The 22892-nt window shown below is 64.5% G+C and overlaps 1 protein-coding gene across 5 annotated transcripts; it reads right to left on the reverse strand.

Moving 5' to 3' along the window:
* Positions 1-79: 79 nt before the first annotated feature.
* On the reverse strand, positions 80-9274 carry EGFL7 (EGF like domain multiple 7). 5 transcript variants are annotated; one of them, XM_017505613.2, is made up of 10 exons: positions 9090-9274; positions 7439-7525; positions 4051-4171; positions 3728-3844; positions 2664-2779; positions 2373-2468; positions 2050-2211; positions 1348-1412; positions 559-721; positions 80-448 (listed from the first exon to the last, which is right to left on the reverse strand). In XM_017505613.2, exons 2-10 carry the CDS (start codon positions 7458-7460, stop codon positions 426-428), a joined length of 885 nt encoding a protein of 294 aa, XP_017361102.1. In that variant the 5' UTR covers positions 7461-7525; positions 9090-9274; the 3' UTR covers positions 80-425. The 5 variants fall into 5 exon arrangements, with proteins under 5 accessions (XP_017361102.1, XP_017361106.1, XP_017361107.1 ...); XM_017505617.2 differs by lacking the exon at positions 3728-3844; XM_017505618.2 differs by lacking the exon at positions 2050-2211.
* Between the last annotated feature and the right edge of the window lie 13618 nt (positions 9275-22892).

The raw sequence follows: 22892 nt of genomic DNA on the forward strand, positions 1-22892 counted from the left end.
CCCCCCGCATGACTGCCCACTCCACCTGTCCCCATTTGTTGGCTGGCGCCCGCCCTCACTACATCCACAACACAGCAGCTCACATGTCATCTTTATTCTTCGGGGTATCAGGTGGCAGGCCCCACTGAGGCCCCACCCAGCCTCCCGGCTCCCATGCCACGGGTCCCAGGCCCTGGCAGAGACCTTATGAGCTCGTACCTTCCCTCAGCAAAGGGGCCACTAGGCCCTGGGATGCCGCGGGGGTGGATTCACACAGAAGACCCCAGCCCACCCATACCAGAACTCTGGGAGCCTTCTGATGAAGAGGGGGAGGAGGAGGAGGGTCCTGCCCAGCCTCCTGCTCAGTCACCCCGAAGTGGTGACCCCAGCACGTTGTCGGGCTGGGGCTGCAGGGGAGGGGCTCAGTCCAGCTGGGGGCTCAGGTGTCACGAGTCCTTCTTGCAGGAGCCTAGGGTGGGATGACACTAAGGTCAGAGGTCACTGCTCCCCACAGCCTCCCAACCCAGCCAGATCTGACCCGCCCCCACAGGAGAGGAGGGCTCTGGAGGGGGCACTCACAGGAGCCCAGCTGCTCCTCCAGGAAGGAGATCTGCTCGCTCAGGGAGTCGATGCGGCCCAGCTGCTGGAGGGAGTGCACCAGGAGGCTGCCAGGGTCCGGGAGCCCCAGCTCCAGCGCCTGCGAGGCCAGGCTGTGCAGTGGGGCCAGCACCAGCTGCAGCTTCTGTGGGTGCGGAAGGGCGATGACCCTGGGCCAGCCCTGCCTTCCGCCCCCCAGGGTTGAAGGAGGACCCCTGGGAAGGACTCCACAGCCTCCAGCTCCAGCCCCAGCCCCACAGGGCTCCCAGCGGCCGCTGGAGGAAGAACTCGCAGCAGGGCTCTGGGCGGCCACTAGAGGAAGCTGCTGTGCCGGAAGCGTCCGCGGCATGGGGGGTGCCTGGGGCATCACACTGGCCAGGCGGTCTGGGGTCCCCGGCGGGAGAACTAGGGGGACAGTGGGACTAGTGGCCAGAGGGAAGGCTGGTGAGAGCTCTTTGTCCTGGTAAAGGCAAAGGTAGTGGTGGGGGGGCCCGGTCTGCATCCAGGCTCTGCCTGCAGTCTTGGGGGCTGCCAAGTTGGGTCCTCCAGACCTGGGGGGTCCCGGCCAGTCCAGCTTCCTCTGCCTGGCATGGATCCGGGCCACGGCCCCCTCAGCTGTCAGCAGCAAGGAAGCCGCCTCCCCGGGGCCAGGACCTCTTCGGACCACCCCCAGCCATCCGTGGGTCAAGGTCCCAGGAGGCTACAAAGCCCGTACCCCCGGCCTGGGCCCCTCTCTGCTGTGGCGAGGACCTGCCCCACCCCAGGCCTCACCTCCTCCAGCAGGTCCACCCTGGATTGCAGCCTCCGCACCTCCTCCTTCATCGTACTGTCCACTCCTGGGAGCAGAGCCAGGCGCTGGGTCAGGGATGGCTGTCTCCCTACCCGCCCCCCAGGCTCTCTCCTGTCCCAGGGAGAGGCAGAGCCAGAAGACTCAGGTCCAGGCCTCTGTCCACCCCGCCGCCTGCCTGGCGCTGGCCAGAGGTCTCAAGGCCATGCTAAGCACATCGGGGCGCGCAGCTCTGGGCGGATGCTGCTGCCCGCTGTCCCTGGGTGCCCGGGTCCCCGCCACGTGGAGGGAGGTCGGAGCTGAGGTCTCCTCCGTGCTTCGATGCGGTGCTGTGGACGGCGCATTATTACTCACGGTACGAGTTTGAAGTGTCACAGCGCGTACCAAAAGTAATAATGTCCCGTCACCAGCAGAGGCCAGGTGTCTTCCAGAACACTTCAGTGGGACGCAGGCAGGACCCCGGGACTGGGCACCTCCGGCGCCTTGGCTGAGATGAGGCCCAGGCAGCCTGCCCCCAATTCCTGGGAACCCAGCAGTCCTCCCTCCCTATCCTCCCCGCAGGAGAAGGAGCCCCCACCACTTCCCACCCAGATTCCAGTGTCCCCCACCATGACTAGCAGAGCCACAGGGCAATCTCCACTGCCTGCCCACCTCCCCAGGCCGGGCACAGCCAGGGCTGAGTTTACCTGTCGGGTTGGGGGCCAGCCTGGGGGGCCCTCCCTTGGGCACGCAGAATGTGCCATCTGCAGACAGGCTGTGCCCCTCCCAACACTGGCACCAGTAACTGCCGGCAGTGTTGACGCAGCGCTGGGGACAGCGGCCCCTGCCAGCACGGCATTCGTCCACATCTGCAGGAAATGGGGTGTCAGGCGGCCATGCCTGCAGGAGAGGTCCCACCCACTCAGCTCCCTTAACACACACCCACTCATGGGCTGGCAGTCACCCCAGGACATGCAAGGAGGTGCCCCAAGGACTCTTCCAGGGACCCCCAGGGCGGAGCCAGCCTCACCTGACTGGCAGGTGTCACCCTGCCACCCTGCTGGGCAGCGGCAGTGGCCAGGCTGGACGCAGCTCCCTCCATTCCGGCATGGCGGCTGGCATATTGCTGTGGGTGAGGAAGGCGGGTCACCAGTTCAGTTGGGTCCCCAGCACCCTGTGGGGGCAGCCGCTGGGCAGGAGGGTGCTCTGCAGCAGGGAAGTGCTTTGCTCAGGGGTCAAGAAAAGCTGCAGGGGTGTTGCCGGAAGTTTGGGGAAGGGTCACCCTCCTGGCTAACACTGGTCGCTGAGGGGTGACCCTCACCTGCTCCGCAGGCCCCGGGGAGCACGCTGGTCCTCTTCCAGCCAGGGCAGCATGCGTACTGAGGCCTGGCGGGGGCCAGCCCAGGGCTGCGGCGGTAGGCGGTCCTATAGATGGTTCTGTGGGGTGGGCGGGGCAGCTCAGAGGGGCATCCCGCTCCCCCTCAGCCGCCCTCTGGGCATCCACAGTCCCCTCTCAGAATGGACATGGTCACCCCAGCGTGGGGATCTCCTCAAGGGATGGCACTGAGGGGTGTCATTGCACAAGCCGCTTCCCTGCCTGGACCTTCTGGCGCTGACCAGGACTCAAGCCGCTGCTGGATGCCCAGCCGTGCTCCGTGTGGGGCAGAGGCAGTGCCCAGGCCTGTGTGTGCCCTCCTATCTCCAGCCTCCTCCGTGGGGGCATCCAGGCCCAGAGGCGAGGTGTGCCCGGCCTGCAGTGGGTCCCCGCAGAGTGTGGGCCGGGGGCACCAGCGCACTCCTTACACCTCCAAGAGTCTAAATCCCAGGCCCTCCCCCAGTAGGGAGTGAAGCTCCCACACGCAGGAAGGAGGTCCCGGCTGAAGCTGAGAACTAGGGGTGTGGGCTCCTGTGTGGGCACACAGGGCATCGAAGGGTCTCATCTATGCCTGTTAGGGGCCATCACTCGGAGGGGGATGCCCAGGGGAGCTCCGTGAACTAGGACCAGGGGCGTGGGGCATCATCCCCTGTAGATTGCAGCCGGGGATGCCAGGGCAGGGAGGGGCTAGTGTCCCAGAAGTGGGGGGTGCAGACTGGATGGGCGACCCCTCTAAACATGGCGATGGCCTCAGAGGTGATGTCTTTCGGACGCGTCGGGGTGAGAACAAGGATTGGCATGTTGCAGGTGGTCGAGGATCCCCCTGGGCTCAGACTGCCCTGGGTCACTCATCTCAGCTGGTCCTCTCATGGCTCTGGCCTCAGTTTTCCATCTGGGGCCCCAGGATTCATCCCCCACCCCTGACAGGCTGATGTGTGGCAGCCAGGGGCGTCTTGGGGATCGGCCTTGGGGGGCCAGGGCTGGGTAGGCTCGGCTCAGTGGGCACTCACCGGTAGGTGCTGCAGGCCCGGTGACCATCACAGGTGGTGAGGAAGGGCTGGTACACGCGCTGCACAAAGGACTCAGAGATGGGGCCCCCGTGAGCCCTGACTGCACACACCCTGCGGCTGTGGGGATGACAGGGTCAGCCAGGGAGGCTCGGAGCAGGACCCTCAGCCCCAGGACCCAAGGATGACGGGACATGCGGCCAGGGCAGGACCCTCAGCAGGAGCCCCTTCGAGTCTCCTACAGGTGCCGAGGAGGAAGCCGTCAGGGAAGGGCTGAGGGCCCCAGTCTCCCCAACCCAGCCCTCAGGGGCCAGCGGTTGGCTCACCCTGGCCGGTAGGCATGCTCCGTGCCACCTGCTGCCAGCACCAGAAAGCACACCAGCAGAACCTCCTGAGAGCCCCACATGGCCCGTGCCTCCGGGTGGGGGGCCTTCTCCTCTGGGTGGCCTGGGGCACAGAGCACGGCCCTTCAGGCTCCCCGAAGATGCCCCGCCCCCAGGCCACGGGTGCAGTCCGTGCTTGCTCCATGAGGCCTGCCCAGCTCGCCTCTACCGGAGCCTCCACCGGCGGCGCCCACCCTCTCCTCCCCTGGCCCCCTCCTCCAGCTAGCCAGACCCTCACCAGCCACCAACAGCTGGGGCCAGAGCTGGGCAGCCACAGGGGTGATGCCGCCCAGAGCTCTTGCTGCAGGAATCTCATGGATCCTGCTGGGGGTCTGGGGCACCCCGGCTCCAGGAGGGATGGCTCAGCAATGGGCCACTTTCTCCCGTCCTGCCTGGTTCCAGGGCCCTCCTCACAGCAGGGCAGGGGCGAGCCTGCACCCCAGCCTGTGCAAACGGGGTGTCCATGGGCAGAGCTGGGATCCAGCCCCACCAGGGACTTGCTGGCCTCAGCCCTTCTGGGCTTTGGTTTCTCCTCATCTGAGTGTGGAGCCGGCCCCGGGGGCAGATGAGCAGCCGCAAGCCAGCAGGAGCCGTTTGGGGGCGCACAGATTCTAAGACCACAAGATGGGCAACCTTCATTTCAGAGGGGTGCCTTGCATGCTGGGACGTGTGCAGTCAGCCTCCAGGGCTTTCAGGACAGTAGCCGTGCCGGGCGCACCCTGGGGGTGGGGGGCAGCCCCCTAGTGTCATGGGAGCCAGAATCCAACCCCCTCCTGGCTATGTGGCAGGAGCTGGGGGCCTGGGTGGGGCGGGGGGCCTTCCTGGGAGGATGAGCGCTCCCAGAGTTAATGGTCTGTGGCAGTGCGGGGGCAGGGGAGGCTGTCCCGTGTGCAGCCAGGCTCTGGGGTCCCACCCAGGGCCTCTCAAGGGTGCTTCCCAAGGGCTGGGTGGGGTCCTTCCCAGGCGCTGCAGGGCCCCCGCAGGGAAAGGCCAGTATTCAGGCGGGGCTGGAGGCTGGGGTAAGGCTGTCCTTTCTCTGGGACTCAGTTTTCTCAGCCACCACCAGAATAGGGTCTCCGAGGCCCCGCCGAGGCTCTGACAGCCTGTCCTATGAACAGTCACACTGTCCGAGGTCACGGAGCCTTCGCCGCTGGCCCAGCCCCACGGTGTGGAGCTCGACCTCACACCGGCCTCTCACGGGCTCTGCCACCGCATCACCCAGTCCCTGGGAGTGGGGAGGGTGGCCTGGGAGTGGGAGGTTCCTTCCCGGGTCTCCTGTCCTCTGTGCGCTGGGGAGAGGAGGGCAGGGCAGAGGCTGCCCTGGGCAGCTGGGGGTGGGACTCAGCCTGGAGGTTCGGGGGTATCACAGCAGTTTTTGGGCAGGAGTTTGTCCGGGGGTCAGAGCTAGCTGGAGATTAACTCTGGGGATGGCCCTGGGGGAAGGACACTGTCAGAGGCTGGGCCTGGTGCCTCCCCCAGGCAAGACGAAGTGGGAGGACAGGCGACACTGGGGGGTAGAACCCGGGAGGGAAGAGGCGGCAGCGGCTGGGTGGCTTGGGGTGGGCAGGGGGAGGCCGGGCCTGGCGGGAGGCGAATCTCGCAGACCTTATGGCCGCACACGAATGTTCGCGCTGCACCCCCCACAATTCCTGAGTGTCGTCTGGAGAGGAAGCAGTGCTGAGAAGTGCGGACTCAATTTTTGAAAGTCATGCTTTTCCCGAGGCCAGAGGAAGCCCGCAGCTGGCGCTGCAAGCCCCACATCCCCGGGGGGGCCACGGCCTCGACCTGGGGTGGCCGGGCGGGGAGGGGGCGGCGGCTCCAGGTGGGCGAGCGGTCCGGTCCCGTCCCCCCAGCGCCTGCGGACCCTGCCCGCCGCCCCCCTCACCTGCCCGGCCGCAGCCCCCACCGCTGGAGGCCGGTCCGCAGAGGGAGGGGCCTGGCCGCGCCGCAGGCACTGGGGGACCCCTCGCAGCAGGAGCCGGGCTGGGGGCCCGCGGGGGAGGGCGCAGAGGCGGCGCCAGACGGGCCGGGGGCGGGCGGCGCGGGCAGGGGCTGGGCTGAGCGCGCGGCGGGGTCGGGCCGGGGGTTAGAGGGTCCGCGGCGCCCCCCGCGTTCCCGGCGCGCAGTCCTTGGACGCCAGGGGGAGCCGCTCCCGGGGCCGCTGGGCCCATTCTCCCGGCGCGGCCCGACCCAGCCGCGGGGGCCCCGGCCCGCTCCCCACCCCCGGGCCGCCCCCAGCTGCCCCCTGCGCGCCGCCAGGTCCCCCGCCCCCGGGGCTTCCGCGGGTCCCAGCCTCGCCCCGGCCCCGGCGGCTGACAGACCCACACCCCGCGCCCCGCTCGCTCCGCACTCACCGCCGGATCCGGGGCGCGCACGCGCCACCGCCGCTGCCGCCCGAGCCCGCGCCGTGGGGGCCCCGAGCCCCGCCCCGCCCCGCCCCGGCCCCGCCCCACCTGGCGGCCTGGCCCCGCCCCCGCCCCGCCCCCACGGTGCAGACGGGGAAACTGAGGCCCGGCGGCGGACAGGCCGCCCCCGGGCGGACAGGGACCTCGGACCGCGGCCCCCAGCCCCCTCCGGAATCCCGCGTCCCCGGGCAGAGCGCTCGCTGCGCGGCCGCTGAGGACGGGTCGCCGCCCAGGGCGCTGGCACTGACGGGGCCCTTCGCTGGCTCTCAAACCCCCAGGACGAAAACCACCCAGGACGCGCGTCTCAGCCGCTGGTGGGCACCCGGCGCTGGGCAGCACCGAGCTCGGTCCTGCAGCCTCGCGGGCGGTGGGCGTCACCGCCGTCCCCACGCCAGGCCCGGAGGCCCAGGACGCCTCCGAGACCACACGGCAGAGCCCAGATGGGACGGGGGGGGGGGGGACACAGGCCTCCCTCCCGGCCTTCGAGTGTTAGGTTGGGGGCCCCTGCGCCAGCCCCCACCTGGCCCTGTCTGAGGCATCAGGCACCCTCACCGGGGACACCGGGTCCCTGCTGTGTTCAGGACAGTCAGGGCCAGGGCGGAACGCTCCTCCCAGGGAATCCACAGGCCCCAGGAGTCTCCTCACACCCACAGTCCCGCCAGAGGCTCCTGGGTGGGTCACCTCTCCTCTCCAGGCTCCATTTCCAAATGTGTAAGACGGGGCTAAACAGCCCTGGGGCACGTGATGTTGAGGTCACCGCCCCACCGCAATCCTTGCTACTGTGACTGCCGCCGCAGCACGTGAGGCCCGGCCAGCCCAGTTCAGCAGCCCCTCAGACCCGGCGGGAGCCAGCACCCTATCTCGGAGCCAGAGTGGGTGCCTGTGTGAGACGTGTTACCTCAGAGTGAGGGTCGGCTGGGACTCACCTGGCGGAGGAGAGTCCGTCATCCCTGGGACTGGGGCTGCAGCTGCTCCTCGGGGCGGGGCCACCTGTGGCTCCCGGGCCCTGGGGGCTGCAGGTTGGAGAGGAGGCGTGGGTAGTGTCCGCCCACAGTCCTGGTCACCCTGAAGTCTGGGGGCTGGGAAGGGGCCCAGGTCCAGCCTTGGGTGCTGCTGTGGGCCGTCCTTCTGAGCTGGGCCTGCAGACCCCCATTTTGCCCCCACCCCAGCCCATTCTGTCCCGGCTGGTTGTCCTCGCAGGTCCACAGCCCCTGGCCTCAGTAAAATGGGGCTGTTTTCTGCAGCCCTGGGCTCCCTGGCGTGGGGATGGAAGGCAGCTGTGACTGGAGCTGGAGGTCCCTCCACAAAGCCCAGGGCGCTGGGCGAGGGGCTTGCAGATGGATGGGGGAGGGCCACCAGCTTGGGGCTACCTTGGCGCATGGGAGCTGGAGGAAAGGAGGAACCCAGGTGCCCGGAGAGGAGCCCCCAAAATGAGGCCGCCCCACCGTGTAATCCAGTGGCCACTGCTCTGGACCAGGAGGCCTGGAAGCCCCTGGCACCTGGCCCAAGGGATGGCCAGAGCAGCTGCTCTCGGGTGTTCCTCATCGAAGTGGGGAGTCCTAGGCCTCCTAGTGCCCTGAGCAGATGCAGGGCAGTTCTTACCTAGCCCTGGGCACTGAAGTGTTCAGAGTGAGGCCTAGGGGACCTCTGGGTGGGAGAGCCACCCTGCCCCGTCCCTTGCCCTGGCCTCATCTCTGGAGCTGCGGTCATTTGACCCTTTGACCTGCCTGCCCACCTCTCCTGCCTGAGTCCAGCAGAGGCAACGAAGCAGAAAGGGCGGCTCCTGGGCTGCCCTGAGCCAGGCCTCTCTGCCCCCGTTCTGGCTAGGCCCCACCGTCTGGAAAGTGGGGGCTCTTGGACAGGCTTCTTGGTGTGGATGTTTAAGACAAAAAGTGGGGCCTTCTAGAACCCACTGTGGCTGTGGGGTTTTGGGACGGGGCTTCAGCTACTGCCTGGGGCTGAGGCATGGGGGAACAAGGGCTTCTCCAAGGTCTAAGGGGGAGCCACAGGGCCACCCATTTGCCCACCACACCCCACCAAGTCATCCAGAAGCCTGAGCCCCACGCGCCGCACCCCGGATTCACACCGCTCATCCTGGCTAGATCTGGCTTTGGGGTTCATCTCCCTCGGGGCCAGTTGCCCTCCCCAGATCCCCACTGGGGTGCTCATCCACTGCTAGGGAGAAGCTGAGGAGACCCCAGCCCTTGGGATACCCCAGGGCACAGCACCAAGGCCCTGGAGGCGGGCCTGGCAGAGCTGAACTTTGCTGCCAACCCCAGGGGTTGCTCTGCAGAGGCAGAGGAAGGCCAGAAGGTGGGCTCAGGGGAAGGGCAGCTTCGGGGGAAGTGCTGGAGTCAGCAGGATGGACCAGGACCCATGCTGGGCCACCCACCGGCAGGTGCTGGGCCATGGGGCCTCGGTAGCCTCCTCTGTGCAGAAGGGAAGCGGACTGGGACCCCTCCTCTGCAACCATGCCAGGGAGCAGGCTGCAGAGCACCCAGCAGGCGCCGAGGTCTGAGGGAGTGAGCGCATGTGGGGGCGCCCCATCTGCTCCCTGCCCCTCCAAGGCCTCCGTACCTGATGCTGCAGGAGCCCAGGCGTGGCCATGGCTGCCGCTGCTTTGTCCCGGGACGGAGGATGCACCCTGGCCCTTGCCCAGAGGCACCTCCCGAGGCCAGCCCGCCTGGCCTGTCCCCAGGAGCCTCCCTCGAAGCCGTGCGGGGTGGCCGGCTTGGTGCAGGGAGGCTCCCCCCCGGTGAGGAAGGGCGGCTTTTTATGCCCCGTCCTGGGTAATCGGGATTGGGATGGGCCCTTTCCAGCCGGACTTCCTGTGTGTGTTCTCCGCTGATAACAGGGACGTGTCGTCGGACAAACAGGAGGCTGAGGGGGGCGGGGGCCACTGTGTGAGGGGGCCTGGAGAACCTGCTGGGGGTGGGGAAGCTGTTCTCTGGGCATCACCCTGGGCATCAGAGTGTAGCCTCAAAGCAGCCAGAAGCCAGGGTTGGACCCTGCTGGAGACCCTGGGGAGGGTGCGCGGTGGAGGACGGGCACCCGGCGGGACCGTGGGTCCACAGGGCGCGCTTGTGTGTGGCTGGACAGAGGGGACCTGGTTGGTCTGTGGGCCACAGGATACTGGCCCTCCCACAGGACACCCCCAGATGTGTGTGACACAGCGTGGGAGCCGGGAAGGGCCCCAGGCCAAGGCAAGGACCAGCCAAACTGGAGCCTTGAGCAGTGGGGGGTGTGGGGCGGTGAGGCCCAGCCGGAAGGGACTGCGGTGGGCAAGGCAGGCCGAGTGGCCTGAGAACAGCCCGTTGTGTGGGTCCCTGAGGCCCAAGGTTGGCCATGGTAGGGGGTGGTGGGACGTGACTCAGGCCTCTCCCCTAAGAGAGCTGCCAGTGAGGCTGTGAGCCCCTGGCCGGGAGATGGACAAATAGGCCCACTTCCCAGGGGTGCTCCGGCTGGCAGCAGGGTGGGGAGGGGTACGGGGAGGGATGTGGGAGATGGGGTGATAACAGGGGGTGTTCTGGCAGGTTCCCGGGGTCCCAGCCCTCAGGTCTGACCCCCAGCTATTCAGGTGTCTGTGGGCACCTCAGGCCGAGCGAGCCATTGTGGCAATGGTGGGTGGGGTGGGAGGGCACTCGGTGTGGAAGGGAGCTGGGCGGCCTCGGAGGGCACAGCTGGGACCTGGGTGCTGGAGCAGGGCCTCTCCCAACGGTCCGTGTGCCCCACCTTTCCCGTTCTCAGCTGGACAACTGGGGCCACGGGAGGCCGGGCAGCTGGGAAATTCCCCACTGGACTTTGGCGGGCAGGCAGGAAACCTCCCCTACGAGTGACACCCTTCCCCCCAAGCAGGGACCAGCTCCCCTCTACCCATGGCCGGGGAAGGATCTGCTCTGCACGCCGGGCTGTGCTCAGGGCTCAGGGCCGAAGACGGGCCTGGGTTTGCGCACCTGCCCCTGGCCATTGAGATGGTTGAGGGGCGCTCCTGGTACCAGGCACGGCTGGTCTGAGCAGGGAGGGCCTCTTTCCAGAGGGGGCCCCTGCCCCGAGGTTGGAGCAGATAGGCAGAACCCCCATTTCCCCACCTCCTCCACACTCGGCCACCTGGGATCTGGCCCTTACCCTACTGGCTGCACCCTCAGCCCCCTGGCTCTCCCACCCAGGGGCTCCTCCTGCCCTGGCCAGCCTGTCCCTCCAGCCTGTCCCTCCAGCGTATAGGGGCCCAGTAGGCTTGTGCCCCCATCCTAGGAGGTGCCCTCTTACCCTCTGCCTGTGTCACTGCAACCTGCCCCCTCCTCCCCCCGCCCTCACTCCCCTAGATCTGTGCTGGCTTCTGGGCGGAAGGACCCGTAAGCCTGGGGTGGGCCAGATCTAGCCCCCTCCATGTAAAGAGGGGGAAACTGAGGCCCGCAGGGCGAGGTGACTGGCCCAGCTGAGCAGGGAGGCCGGCAGGGCTGGGACGGTGGATAGGACGCCGCCTCACCCTTCCTTCCTTCCTCCTGTTGGGGAGCCCTCTGTCCCCCACCCCAGCTTGTCCTGTGCCCCAACCTGGAGCAGTCCCTATCAACAGACCTGCCTGGCCAGGGGGTGGCTGGGGGCGGAAGGAGCCAGGTAGCCGAGTGCAGGAGTCTCCTGAGGCTTGGCCGGCTGGGGGCCTTCCTGGTGAACGGAGTGCTGGGCTTGCAGGCCAGGGGGTGAGGGCAGAGTCTGGGTCCTCCCCACGCTGCCTTCCTGGCATTGGGGTCTGGGTGCAAGCCTGGGGGGCTGTGCCCAGCCTGCTGTCCGCTTGTTTTCACTGCAGCCCCCTCCTGACAAGCTCTGCCCTGCCCCCAGCCCCTCCCCAGGCCAAGAACAGACACTCCCCAAGGGAAGGAGGCCCCGGCCCAGGCCCAGAGTGCCAGCTGTGCCCTCTCCTGTGGCCCAGAGCCACCAAGGGAGGGGTATTCTGCTCTCTCGGGCTTCCAGAGCCTCAGCGGCAGGTGCAGGAGGTGGGCTGGGGTCTTGCCCTAATGCCAGGGTCACATCAGGGATAGAAGGGTCGAGGGATTGGCAGGGGACAGACATGTTTGCTGTCCATCCCCTCTTGGACTCCAGACGGTACTGGGGGTGTGGGGGGTGGGGTCGCCCCCAGGTTCTGCTTTGTGTGGAGCGCACTCTGTGCCCAAGGCCTAGGGCTCAGCGGAGGGCAGGCGCGCCCGTCCCTCACCCTCCTGTCCTTGGAGGCGCCCCTGCCCTGCCCTTGCTGCTCTGGTGGTGTGGGTTTGGGATCCTGGCACACACAGTCTCCTGCCGTGGCCGCAGCCCCACGGAAGACAGCTTGGGCCCATGTCTGGCCCCTCCCTCACTGCAGGGGCCCAGCACAGAGCGGGGACCCGGTGGTGTTGGTGGCTGCCCCGAGGCCTGCGCCTGTCCTCATCTGGGCACTGGGAGATCTGGAGCCCGGGGCTTCACCCTGCCTGGGGTGGTGTCAGAGGTGGAGGCCCAGCAGGGGCAGGAGCTGGAGCTCTGGTCCCAGCTTTGTGCCCCACACAGGCCTCAGTTTCCCCATTGGCCCTCCTGTCCGTAGGGCCAGGTTGTCCCAGTGGCCTTCAGGCTGCCTGGGAAGGCTCTGAGGTTAGTTATAAGGGGAAGGGCTGCCTTACCTTCCCAGGACGTGCTGGCTGGGCAGAGAGGTGTGGAGGGGTCTGGCGGAGCCCCCGGGCCCTTCTGGCCCTCCTGGACCCCTCACCCAGGTGCTTTTGGCCTCTGCAGTCCCAGGAGAGGGCGGACTGAGCCCCCGGCAGAGGCCAGCCTGGGCATCTCAGGTGGCCAGAGGCAGAGGGGCACCAGGCGTGGCCGTGGAGCCGGGCTGCAGGAGGTGCAGGAGGAGGGAGTGAAACACGTGCAGGACGGATGGGGCTTCCTGTTCACCCGGCGCCCCCGGCCTCTGACGGCTGGCTCTGTCAGCCACGGATGTGGTGGAACCTTTCCATCAGAGGACGTGCCTGGTCCCCACCGGTCCCGACGGGGCCTGGAGGGAGGTGCCAGGCAGGGGTGGCTGTGGGCAGAGGAGCCTTCTGCTCCTGAGTGAGGGTCTGGGCAGGGAGAAGTGGGGCCCCCAGCCTTTCCTCTCCTCTCCCTGCCTGCTTGGGCCCCTGACCCCTGCACTGGAGCGAGGTCCTCGAGCTGAGGGGCTTCCATTTTCAGCGGAGGTTCACAGGTGGAAGCCGCTTGTTCAGGGGGTGGAAAGCGGAGGGCCAGGACTGGAGCCCGGTGGCCAGGGGACCCCTCGCCCTTCCCCTTGCTGCTCCCTTCTCCCTGCCTGGGGCCGCCCGCTGCTCCGGCTGATGCCGTGGAGGTGTCCATGGCCTTGTGGGCCGGCTTCTGGGCAGGTTCCCCCGGCTTTGCCTGCAGAATGCAGCTGAGTGTCTTCTCTCCCGAATTGCCCCTACCCGGGTCCCATCCACCCTGATTCCTGCCTGGATGACAGTCGCCCCTCCTCGGCCTTGCTGGGTGCCACTGCCCCTCACACTGGGTGCTCAGGGAGCTCCTTGGAGGGCGACATGGGGTCGCGTGACCTCCTCCCAAGGCGCCCATCACGCTCAGCACAAAGTCCAGTCCAGCACACGCACCACCCCGCTGCCCAGGTGCTCGTCCACAGAGCAGGGCCCGGACCCGGGAGAGGTTGCCCGGACCCAAGAGAGGTGGCCGGTTCCTGGGAGAGGTGGCCCATTCCCGGGAGAGGTGGCCGGTTCCTGGGAGAGGTGGCCCAGACCCAGGAGAGGTGGCCCGTTCCCAGGAGAGGTGGCCCAGACCCAGGAGAGGTGGTCCGGACCCGGGAGAGGTGGCCCGGACCCGGGAGAGGTGGCCCGTTCCCCAGAGAGGTGGCCCGTTCCCCGGAGAGGTGGCCCAGACCCGGGAGAGGTAGCCCAGACCCGGGAGAGGTGGCCCAGACCTGGGAGAAGTGGCCCATTCCCTGGAGAGGTGGCCCGTTCCCGGGAAAGGTGGCCTGTTCCCAGGAGAGGTGGCCCGCAGCAGGTTCTGGGAAGGTGCAGAGTCCTCCACCCCACCAGGCGTGTCACCCAGTGGCAAACTCCAACTGCAGCGAGATGTGGGCTTAGAGATGGAAAGGGAGCCTGAGGGGCAGGCAGCCTGGGCAGGAGACACAGCCCTTCCACCACACCCCAGGGCCCCGCGCGCCCCACGGCCGGCAGCAGGTGCTGGAAGCATCCCCGGGAGAACAGAGCCCATTCAGTTCTACACCTGCTGCTGGGGCCTCAGAGCACGTCCCAGGTGGGGCGCTCAGCTTTGAACGGCTTCACGTTATCTTTTGGCAGACATGGAGACGAGCACACTCCCCTTAGGCTGTCCTGAGGGTCTCCATTCCCAGGCGGGGCAGGAAGCCAGGGAGTGCCCAACAGCTCCGGAGCATCCGGTGCCCACACCTTGCCAGCACTTGCTGTTGTCTGTGGCTTTCATTTTAGCCATTCTGATGATTTTGTAGCAGCATTGCTATATTGTTACATTTTTTCATGTAGGAAGGTGAAGAAAACAATTTTCCTTTTGGAGACTGAGGTCTCCCTTTGTTGCCCGGGCTGGAGTGCAGTGGCACAACCTCAGCTCGCTGCCATCTCCGCCTCGTGGGTTTAAGCAATTCTTGTGCCTCCACCTCCCGAGTAGTAGGGATTACAGGCGTCCGCCACCATGTCTGGCTAATTTTGTATTTTTAGTAGAGACGGGGTTTCACCGTGTTGGGCAGGCTGGACTCGAACTCCTGGCCCCAGGTGACCTGCTCGCCTCGGGCTCCAAAAGTGCTGGGACTACAGGCGTGAGCCACGGCACCCGGCCTACAAAATCGTGCTTTTTAAACAGCAGAATCTGTCCCTAGGAAGAGACTTGTTTTACAGGGGAGACACCTGGCTGGGGTGAGCGTGCAGGGGGGCCTCCGGGAGCAGGAACGTGTGAGCCGAAGGCCGGTGGGCTCCGGGCGGCACCCAGGGAGTCTGGAGAGGAGAAGAGAGAAGAGGCCACCACTGGGGACTGGGCTTGGGAGAGGGGTCCCCAGATGGACACTGGGTGCTGTCTGGCAGCCCATGAGGTGGGCACCGGTGGTCGGGCCAACTCTCAAGGAAGCCTTGCTGAGCAGGGCGAGCCCCAGAGGAGCCCCTAGTGAGCAGGGTGCCCCCTCCCCTAGGGAGGCCTGTGCTTCTGGGGTCTGTGGGCTCCTGGGAAGGGTGTGGGGTCCCTCCCTGGGGGCTTCAGGCCTGTCTCTCCTGAGCGGGTGGCATAGAGCTCCAGTAGGGTCAGGGACCATATGTACCTTGAGGGCTTCTCTGCCTCAGTTTCCCCACATGTCAGATCAGGGCATGGAGGGTCTGGGGAGGGTCCAGGGGTCTCCCAGTTCCCAGTCATGGTTTGGACAGTTTGTGCCTGGGCCTTTCCCTGGGGGGAGGGAGGAGGGTTCCATAGCTCCCAGCAGGTTCTTGAAGGAGGGTCATGTGACCCCCTGGAGTTCAGAGTCCCCACCTGATGCGGCTGCCAGGGCCTCTCGAGTCCCTTCGGGGTCCTCAGCTCCATGAAGGGCGCTGGTCTCAGTGCCCAGCTTCTGGGATCTGGCTCCTGCCGGTCGTGGAGGCTGCCTCTACCCCTGCTGAGGGACTTGCCGGCCCCTGGGACTGTTCTCACGCCTGGCACAGAAGCCTCACTCAGTGGGCTGTGATTTGCCAGGCCCAGCAGATGGGGCAGCCGTTAACATCAGGGGAAAGCACGCTTCATCTCCTGGGTCGGAAGGAGAAGTTCCCGAGAGCTCTGGCCCGGGGGTCAGCCAGGGGAGGCAGTGGGGCATCAGCAACCCGGCCCCCAGCGGGAGCCGCCCTGTCCTCTCCTTGCCTGCCCTGGTAGGGAGAGCCAGGGCCGGGTGCTCCAAGCCTTTAGGGAAGAAAATAGTGGGTGGGGGCCTGTGAACAGGGTGCTGCGTTCAGTGGTCTCCTCGTGGGGCCGTCGCCCCGGCCCTGCAAGGTTGAGGCAATGATCTGACCCCACCTACAGATGAGGAAACTGAGGCCCCATGGGCGTGGCTGCTCAAGCTCCCAGCGCCCTCCCGCGCAGGGCTGGACTGGAGCCCAGAGCCATAGCAACCACAGTCTCTGCAGGCACAGTGGCGGGATGCCCCTTCCCTGGGGATCCCATGTGTCCGGGGCCGTGGGCTCTCGGGAAGCGTGTGGGGGCCCCTGCCTGGGGCTTCAGGCCTGTCTCTCTTGAGGGGGTGTCATAGAGCTCCAACAGGGTCAGGGACCATAGGTGCCCTGAAGGCTTTCCTGCCTCAGTTTCCCCACATGTCAGACCAGGGCAGGGAGGGTCTTGGAAGCCCAGGGGAGGGTCCAGGGGCCTCCGAGTTCCCATTCATGGTGCAGACAGTTTGTGTCTGGGCCTTTCCTTGGGGGAGGGAGGATGGGTCCGTAGCACCCAGTAGATTCTCAAAGGAGGGTCAACAGCGCCCCACTCCTGGGCTCCTCCAGCCCCAGAGTCCACGCTCCTCAGCACCCAGGCTGCCGCCGTATCATCATTATTATTTAATATCCTTAAAACATATACAAAGAGAAAGGAAAAAAAAGGCACCGGCCAGGCCTGGTCAGAAATCTCTGTTTCCTCTCAGCCAGGAAACAGGAAGCGAGTGTTCGGGGAGATTGGGAAGCAGCCCTCCAGAACAATGGAGCCCTGAGGGGAAGGGGAACTGCGTCAAGGGGTGGGGGCCGCAGGAAGCCTGACCTCTGCCCCACCAGGAGCCCAGGGGCCTGAGGCATAAATTTAGCCTCCTTTTCGTGATGAAAGGTTCAGATGCCCCACTGCTGGGGTCTGGGGGGAGGGCAAGGTTGGTCTGGGTCCCTGGGGCCTTGGGGGCCATCTAATGTGCTCTCCTTTCACTGTGGGTAAACTGAGGCCCAGAGCAGAAGAGCCCCGTCTGGGGGACTGAGGGGGCCGAGCTCTTTGGGACTACAGGCTCTGCTTGGCTTGATGCCTGCTTCGCCTGGGCACTCCCTCACGCCCCTGAGTAAACACAGAGGGATCTGGTGGAGCTGGGAGGGTGGTGCAGGCCCCTGCAGCCAGGCCCTGGCCATCCCTGCCGGCCATGTGACTCCAGGCAGTGCCTTACCTCTGGGGCCTGGCTTTCCCAAGTCACTCCTGTGAGGCTGACCCTGGCCCAGAGCAGGCTGAGAGGCAAGGCCATCACCAGCCCCTGCTCCCTCCAGCCCTGCCAGGTATGCGGCGCTGGGGCTGTCTGACTTCCTACGGGTACAGGAGGAGGGCCAGGCTGAGGCTGGCAGAGCTGAGAGCCAGTCGGGGCTGCTGCTGCCGCTGTTTTTTTGTTTTTTTTTTTGAGACAGAGTCTCACTCTGTCATCCAGGCTGGAGGACAGTGGCACGATCTTGGCTCACTGCAACTTCTGCCTCCCAGGTTCAGGTAATTCTCCTGCCTCAGCCTCCTAAGTAGCTGAGATTACAGGCGTGTGCCACCATGCCCAGCTAATTTTTTGTATTTTTGGTAGAGATGGGGTTTCACTATGTTGGTCAGGCTGATCTTGAACTCCTGACCTCTTGATTCGCCCGCCTCAGCCTCCCAAAGTGCTGGAATTACAGGCATGAGCCACTGCGCCTGGCTTTTTTTTTTTTTTTTTGAGACACAGTTTTGCTCTTGTCGCCCAGGCTGGAGTGCAATGGCATGATCTCAGCTCACTGCAACCGCCACCTCCCGGGTTCAAGCAATTCCCCGGCTCCAGCCTCCAGAGTACCTGGGATTACAGGCATGTGCCACCACACCTGGCTGATTTTTTGTATTTTTAGTAGAGATGGGGTTTCACCATGTTGGTCAGGCTGGTCTTGAACTCCTGACCTCAATCAATCCCCCCACCTTAGCCTCCCAAAGTGCTGGAATTACAGGTGTGAGCCACCGTGCCCAGCCAGCGTGCTTCTTTGTAATGTCACAGCTTTGCAGAGCTGTTAACGAAGACACTCCACCCACTTAAAGTGCTCAGTGGGTCCTGTGCAGCTGCAGGGCTGTGCGACCTTCACCACAGATCTTAGAACACTTTCCCCTCCTAAGGACCCGTCGCCCTCTGCCCCGTCCTCAGCCCTGGCCGTCACTAACCACTGCCTGTCTCTGGATTCGCCTGGTCTGGACATTTCACGTAAATGGGTCATGCCACATGTGGACTTTTGTGTCCAGCTTTTTGCGCTGGGCGTGTGTCTGAGGTCCAGCCGTGTTGTGACGTGTGTTGGAACCTTGTGCGGGCAGACACTGTCTCCACTCATCTGTCCGCGGCCACTTGGAACGTGTCTGCCTCTCAGCTGCTGTGAAGGGTGCTTCCGCGAACCTGTGTGTTGACGCGTCTGTGAGGAAATGCTGTCTTCCTCCCGGGTACACACCTGGTCTGAGGCTTGTGGTCGTGTGGTCCCTGGGTGTTTCATCGCTGGAGGAGCTGCAGACTGTTTTCCTAGCAGCTGCCCCGTGTTCCCTTCTCTGCTGACACGCCTGCTGCAGCCCCAGGGAGGCAGGAGGAGCTGGTGGGGAGGGGCAGGGATGTCCCAGGTCCTGTCAGGACCCCTTGTGCAGGAGGACAGAGTAATGGAGGGAGACTGCGTGCCCCGGGCCCGGCACGGCTTCAGCCCTGCAAGGCTCTCCTAGGCCCTGGAACAGCCTGTGGGCACTTTGTGGGAGGTGCCTGAGGCCCCCAGCAGTGAGAGGCAGAGTGGGGATTGGAGCCCAGCCTGTCCGACCCCAGAGCCAGGCCTGTGCCCTGCCCAGTGGAGTGCAGAGATTAAGTGCCTGGTGGCCAGGTGGGAGTGACAGCCCCAGGAGCCAAAGTCCCCGGCTGGGCCAGCAGATGGGGGCAGGGGGCCCCAGGCTCCAGGCCCTCCTCTCCCTGCTCTGCTCCTGAGATAGCTGGGTGGCCTTCCTCTCTGAGGGGCCATCAGGGCCAGGACCTGGGGTGGATGGCGGCTTGGCAGGAGTCTAGAGCCATGCTGGCCCCTGCCCCTCTGTTTAAGGGGCCACAGAAAGTGAGATGCCCCTCTCTGCAGAGTCTGGCCAGGGATGGGATCGCCTCCATCTTCTCCGGGCCTCTGTCTTCCCTGCTAATCCTTAGGCTGTGGCAGACTCTGTCCAGGACGTCTGCACCCCTCTTGGGAGTGGGTCCATTTGCTCCCTACGTCCTGTCCCTGGGGCTGGAATTTGAGCAGCCAGAGAAGAGCTGGGTGCTGGGTCCCAATCCTGGCCTCTGGGCTCCCTAAAGCACCCTGCACCGCTCCCCAGCACCCCTCACCTCTCCACCCAGCACCCTATCCTGCTCCGGGAGCAGCTCCTCCCCTCCCCACTTTCGCCCTAGGTGACCGCATGAAGGTGGTCGGGGCCCTTTTCCCAGGCAGGCCCCTTCCCAGATGCTGGCAGTGACTGCAGCAGGCGAGATCATCCCCATGCCTGGGGTGTCCCTGCTGCTGCCAGCGACCACCATCGTGGCCCAGGTGACACCAGCAGGACTCTCAGCCAGGATGCCCCCCACCCCCCCAGCACTACCAGGCCTCGGGGGAGCCTGCAGCGCCCTGAGCCAGCCCCGCCTGGACCATGACTGGAAGCGCCTCTCTTAGGCTGCCCCGCAGGCCATGTGTTGCCCGGGATAGGGAGGGCTTCTCTGCCCAAGGGACCTGGCTGTCCATCTGCCCGAGGACCCTGCTCCATGCAGGCCAGGGTGGCCGGAGTGTTCCGGAAGCAGGCCAGGCGGGCCCCAGGCCTGGCTCAGGGAGGGAGGCCCGCCTCCTGCCCAGCCACCAGCAAAGCCAGAGGGCTCAGGGATGGCCGCTGATGATGGTGATGCCGATGATGGGGCCAATGACGGTGGCCACAGGGCCCCCCAGTCCACACGCCCAGCCGGCCCCGCACTCCGCCAGCAGCGCGGTTCTTTATAGAAACCACATCCAGCAGGAAGAGCGAACCTCCCCTCCTGGGCCCTTCCCTGCCCAGCTTCCCTGGGGCGAGGGAGGCTGGTGTCTGCTTCGCAGGGCTGAAGGGCGCAGGGGAGGAGGCTGATTCCAGCCAACTCACACAGGCTTCCACCCCGGAGCAGAGGGGAGGCGCTCTCCGGCCTCTTCCGCAGCCTCCCGGGGGCGGGGGGCTGGGTTTTGGTTGGGGGTGTGCAGGGCCCTTACCAGCTGTGCTGGGAGGTGGGGGTGGCTGGGCAGGCAGGTCACTCTAGCTTGAAGATCATTTCTATTTTATTTTACGGTTTCAAAATGAAGAGCAATTGTCTTGCTGTTTGAGCCGGGATGTGGCACGCGTGCCTACGTTGGAAGAGCCAGTGGATTTGATGAGAAGAGGCGTCCGTGGGCCTCGCACGGGTCCTGCTCTGATGGCCGATGCTCCCCACGAACCCTACCTGGGAGGGAGGCGCTCGCATCGCCAGCCCGCTTATGGGCAGGGCTGGGAGGCTGCAGGGCTGAATCACCGCCGGGCACCCACTCTGCCGGCGGCCTCCGGGAGGCACGGGGACAGACTGCGCTCTAGCTCAGCCTGGGGGAGGTGGACTCACATAGGAGGCGCACATTTTTAGAGGCTTTGTTTTAAGGAGAAGAGAGCTGCATAAAAATAAATAAAAAATCAAGAGACTATTTTTTAGGGCAGCTGTAGGCTCACAGCCAAATTGAGAGAAGGCACAGAGCTCCCGCGCCATGGCCCCGGCCCGGCCCGGCCCCGCGTGCACAGCCCCAGCATCTACGTCCCCCGCCGGAGCGGTGCGTCTGTGACGGTGGGTGAACCGGTGCTGACAGGTCGAACGGGGCCCGCGGTGTAACTGGGGTCACCCACGTAGCACGTTCGGGGGCTGGGCAAGTGTATGAGGGCACGTGGCCACCAGGACAGCGTCCGGCTCTGACGTCTCTGCCCTGAAGGCCTCCGTGAGGCACCCCCTTTACTCCGACCGTTTAATGCATTTGGGCAAATGTTATCTCCACCGTAAAGGACGCTCGTTTCCCACCCCTCCAAAGCCTCCCACGCTCTGCGCGGCCCCCACAGCCTGACTCGCCCTCTGCTGTTCCCTGGAGCTTTGCACTGTGGGAGCGAGTGCCGTGTGCCCGGCGTGGTGGCTTCCAGACGGCCTGTGATGTGTGAGTCCCTGACTCGGTCCTGCCGCATGGGCGTCCGCAGTCCGCTCACTTATTTATTTATTTATTATTTTTAGAGACAGGGTGTCATCATGTTGGCCAGGCTGGTCTTGAACTCCTGATCTCAGGTGATCCACCCTCCTTAGCTTCCCAAAGTGCTGGGATTACAGGCGTGAGCCGCCGAGCCCAGCCTGTTCATTTATTTATTTGTTTGGGACAGGGTCTCTCTCCCTCACTCAGGCTGGAGTGCGGTGGTGCAATCTCGGCTCACTGCAACCTCTGCTCCCTAGTCCAAGTGATCCTCCTGCCTCAGCCTCTCGAGTAGCTGGGGTTAGAAGCACACGCCAGACGCCCGACTTTAGGACCACAGTTTATGTCAACACGTTTTAATTTCAGAGGGAAGAGGTTGGAAAATGTTAAAAAAAAATAATAACAAAGAAATGACCCCCCACTTCTCACAAGAATCCACATAGAATTGCTACGCTTTCTGAAACTCCACTGCTGGGTATCCCGGGAACAGTCCCTGAAAGCAGGGACCCAGACAGACGTGCAGTGTACACAGCGGGTGCCCGCGGGAGCCAAGAGGTGCTACGCCCAGATGCCCATCCACAGATGCGTGGGTCAGCCGTCCAAGGTTCATGCATATAGTGAAATACTCCACAGGTGTAAAAAAAAAAATGAGACCCTGGCCAGGTGTGGCGGCTCATGTCTGTAACCCCCACACTCTGGGAGGCCGAGGCGGGTGGATTGTTTGAGCTCAGAATTTCAAAACTGGCCTGTACAACTTGGCAAAACCCTGTCTCAAATAAATATTAAAATAGGGAGAAAAGCATTAAAAAACAAAAAAAACGAATGAGGCTAAGTGTGGTGGCTCACACCTGTAATCCCAACACTTTGGCAGGCCGAGGCAGGAGGATCAGTTTAGATCGGGAGTTCAAGACCAGCCTGGCCAACATGGTGAAACCCCATCTCTACTAAAAATGCAAAAATTTGCAGGGTGTGGTGGTGCGTGCTTTTAGTCCCAGCTACTCAGGAGGCTGAGGCAGGAGACTCGCTTGAAACCGGGCAGTGAAGGTTGCAGTGAGCCAAGGTTGTGCCACTGCACTCCCGCCTGGGTGACAGAGAGAGACTGTCTAAAAAAAATACATGAATAAACACTAGGGCAGGTGAGGTGGCTCACACCTGTAATCCCAGCAGTTTTGGAGGCCGAGGCAGGTGGATCACCTGAGGTCAGGAGCTCAAGAGCAGCCTGGCCAACAGGGTGAAACCCCATCTCTACTAAAAATACAAAATTAGCCGGGTGTTGGTGTAATGCACCTGTAATCCCAGCTACTCGGGAGGCTGAGGCAGGAGGATCACTTGAACTTGGGAGGTGGAGGTTGCAGTGAGCTGAGATTGCACCACTGCACTCCTGGCTGGGCAACAGAGCAAGAGTCTGTCTCAAAAAAAAAAAAAGGGGGAGGTCCAGGCGCGGTGGCTCATGCCTGTAATCTCAGCACTTTGGGAGGCCGAGGCAGGTGGATCGCCTGTGCTCAGGAGTTCACAACCAGCCTGGGCAACACAGTGAAACCGGGTCTCCACTAAAATACAAAAACTTAGCTGGGTGTGGCAGTGTGCGCCCGTAGTCTCGGCTACTCAGGAGGCCGAGGCAGGAGACCCACTTGAAGTCAGGAGGTGGAGGCTGCAGTGAGCCAAGATCGCGCCACTGCACTGCAGCCTGGGCCGCAGAGCGAGATTTGGTCCAGAAAAGGCTTTGGAGAGAGCCTGCCCCGTGGTGCTCTGTGCATTCTTCCCCTAACCGGGCTCACATTCCTTGCTTTATGTAAAAGTTGGGCAGATGGAATGGAGCCCTCAGAGCATTCAACTTATTTCATGATTTTCAGAGCCAGCCCGAGCGCAGGAGGGAGCTCTTCTCTGTGGATGCTCTGTGTTCTCAGAACTCAGAGGACCTTCGTCGCCCAAGGGGAGGTCACTTCTGAAGTCGCACCTGGCGAGCCTTCACTCTGGCCAGACGCCGGCCGGACCCCGTGTGCGCGCCCAGCTGCTCTGCCAGCCGCCCGCGAGGGGTTCACGCGAAGGCCGGCACCTTGGCCAAGAGCCTGTGGCTGACCCCGAGCTCAGGAGACCGGAGTCCACCTGTGCTCCTTCTCCGCTGCGGATGATGTCAGACTGTCTCCTGAGCAATGCTTTAAAACTTACTTCTACCTGGAAAAAAACGGATAAAATGGCAAATTATGTTACATGTATT

Source organism: Cebus imitator, unplaced genomic scaffold, assembly GCF_001604975.1.
Source record: "Cebus imitator isolate Cc_AM_T3 unplaced genomic scaffold, Cebus_imitator-1.0 Scaffold339, whole genome shotgun sequence".
Lineage (NCBI taxonomy): Eukaryota > Metazoa > Chordata > Mammalia > Primates > Cebidae > Cebus > Cebus imitator.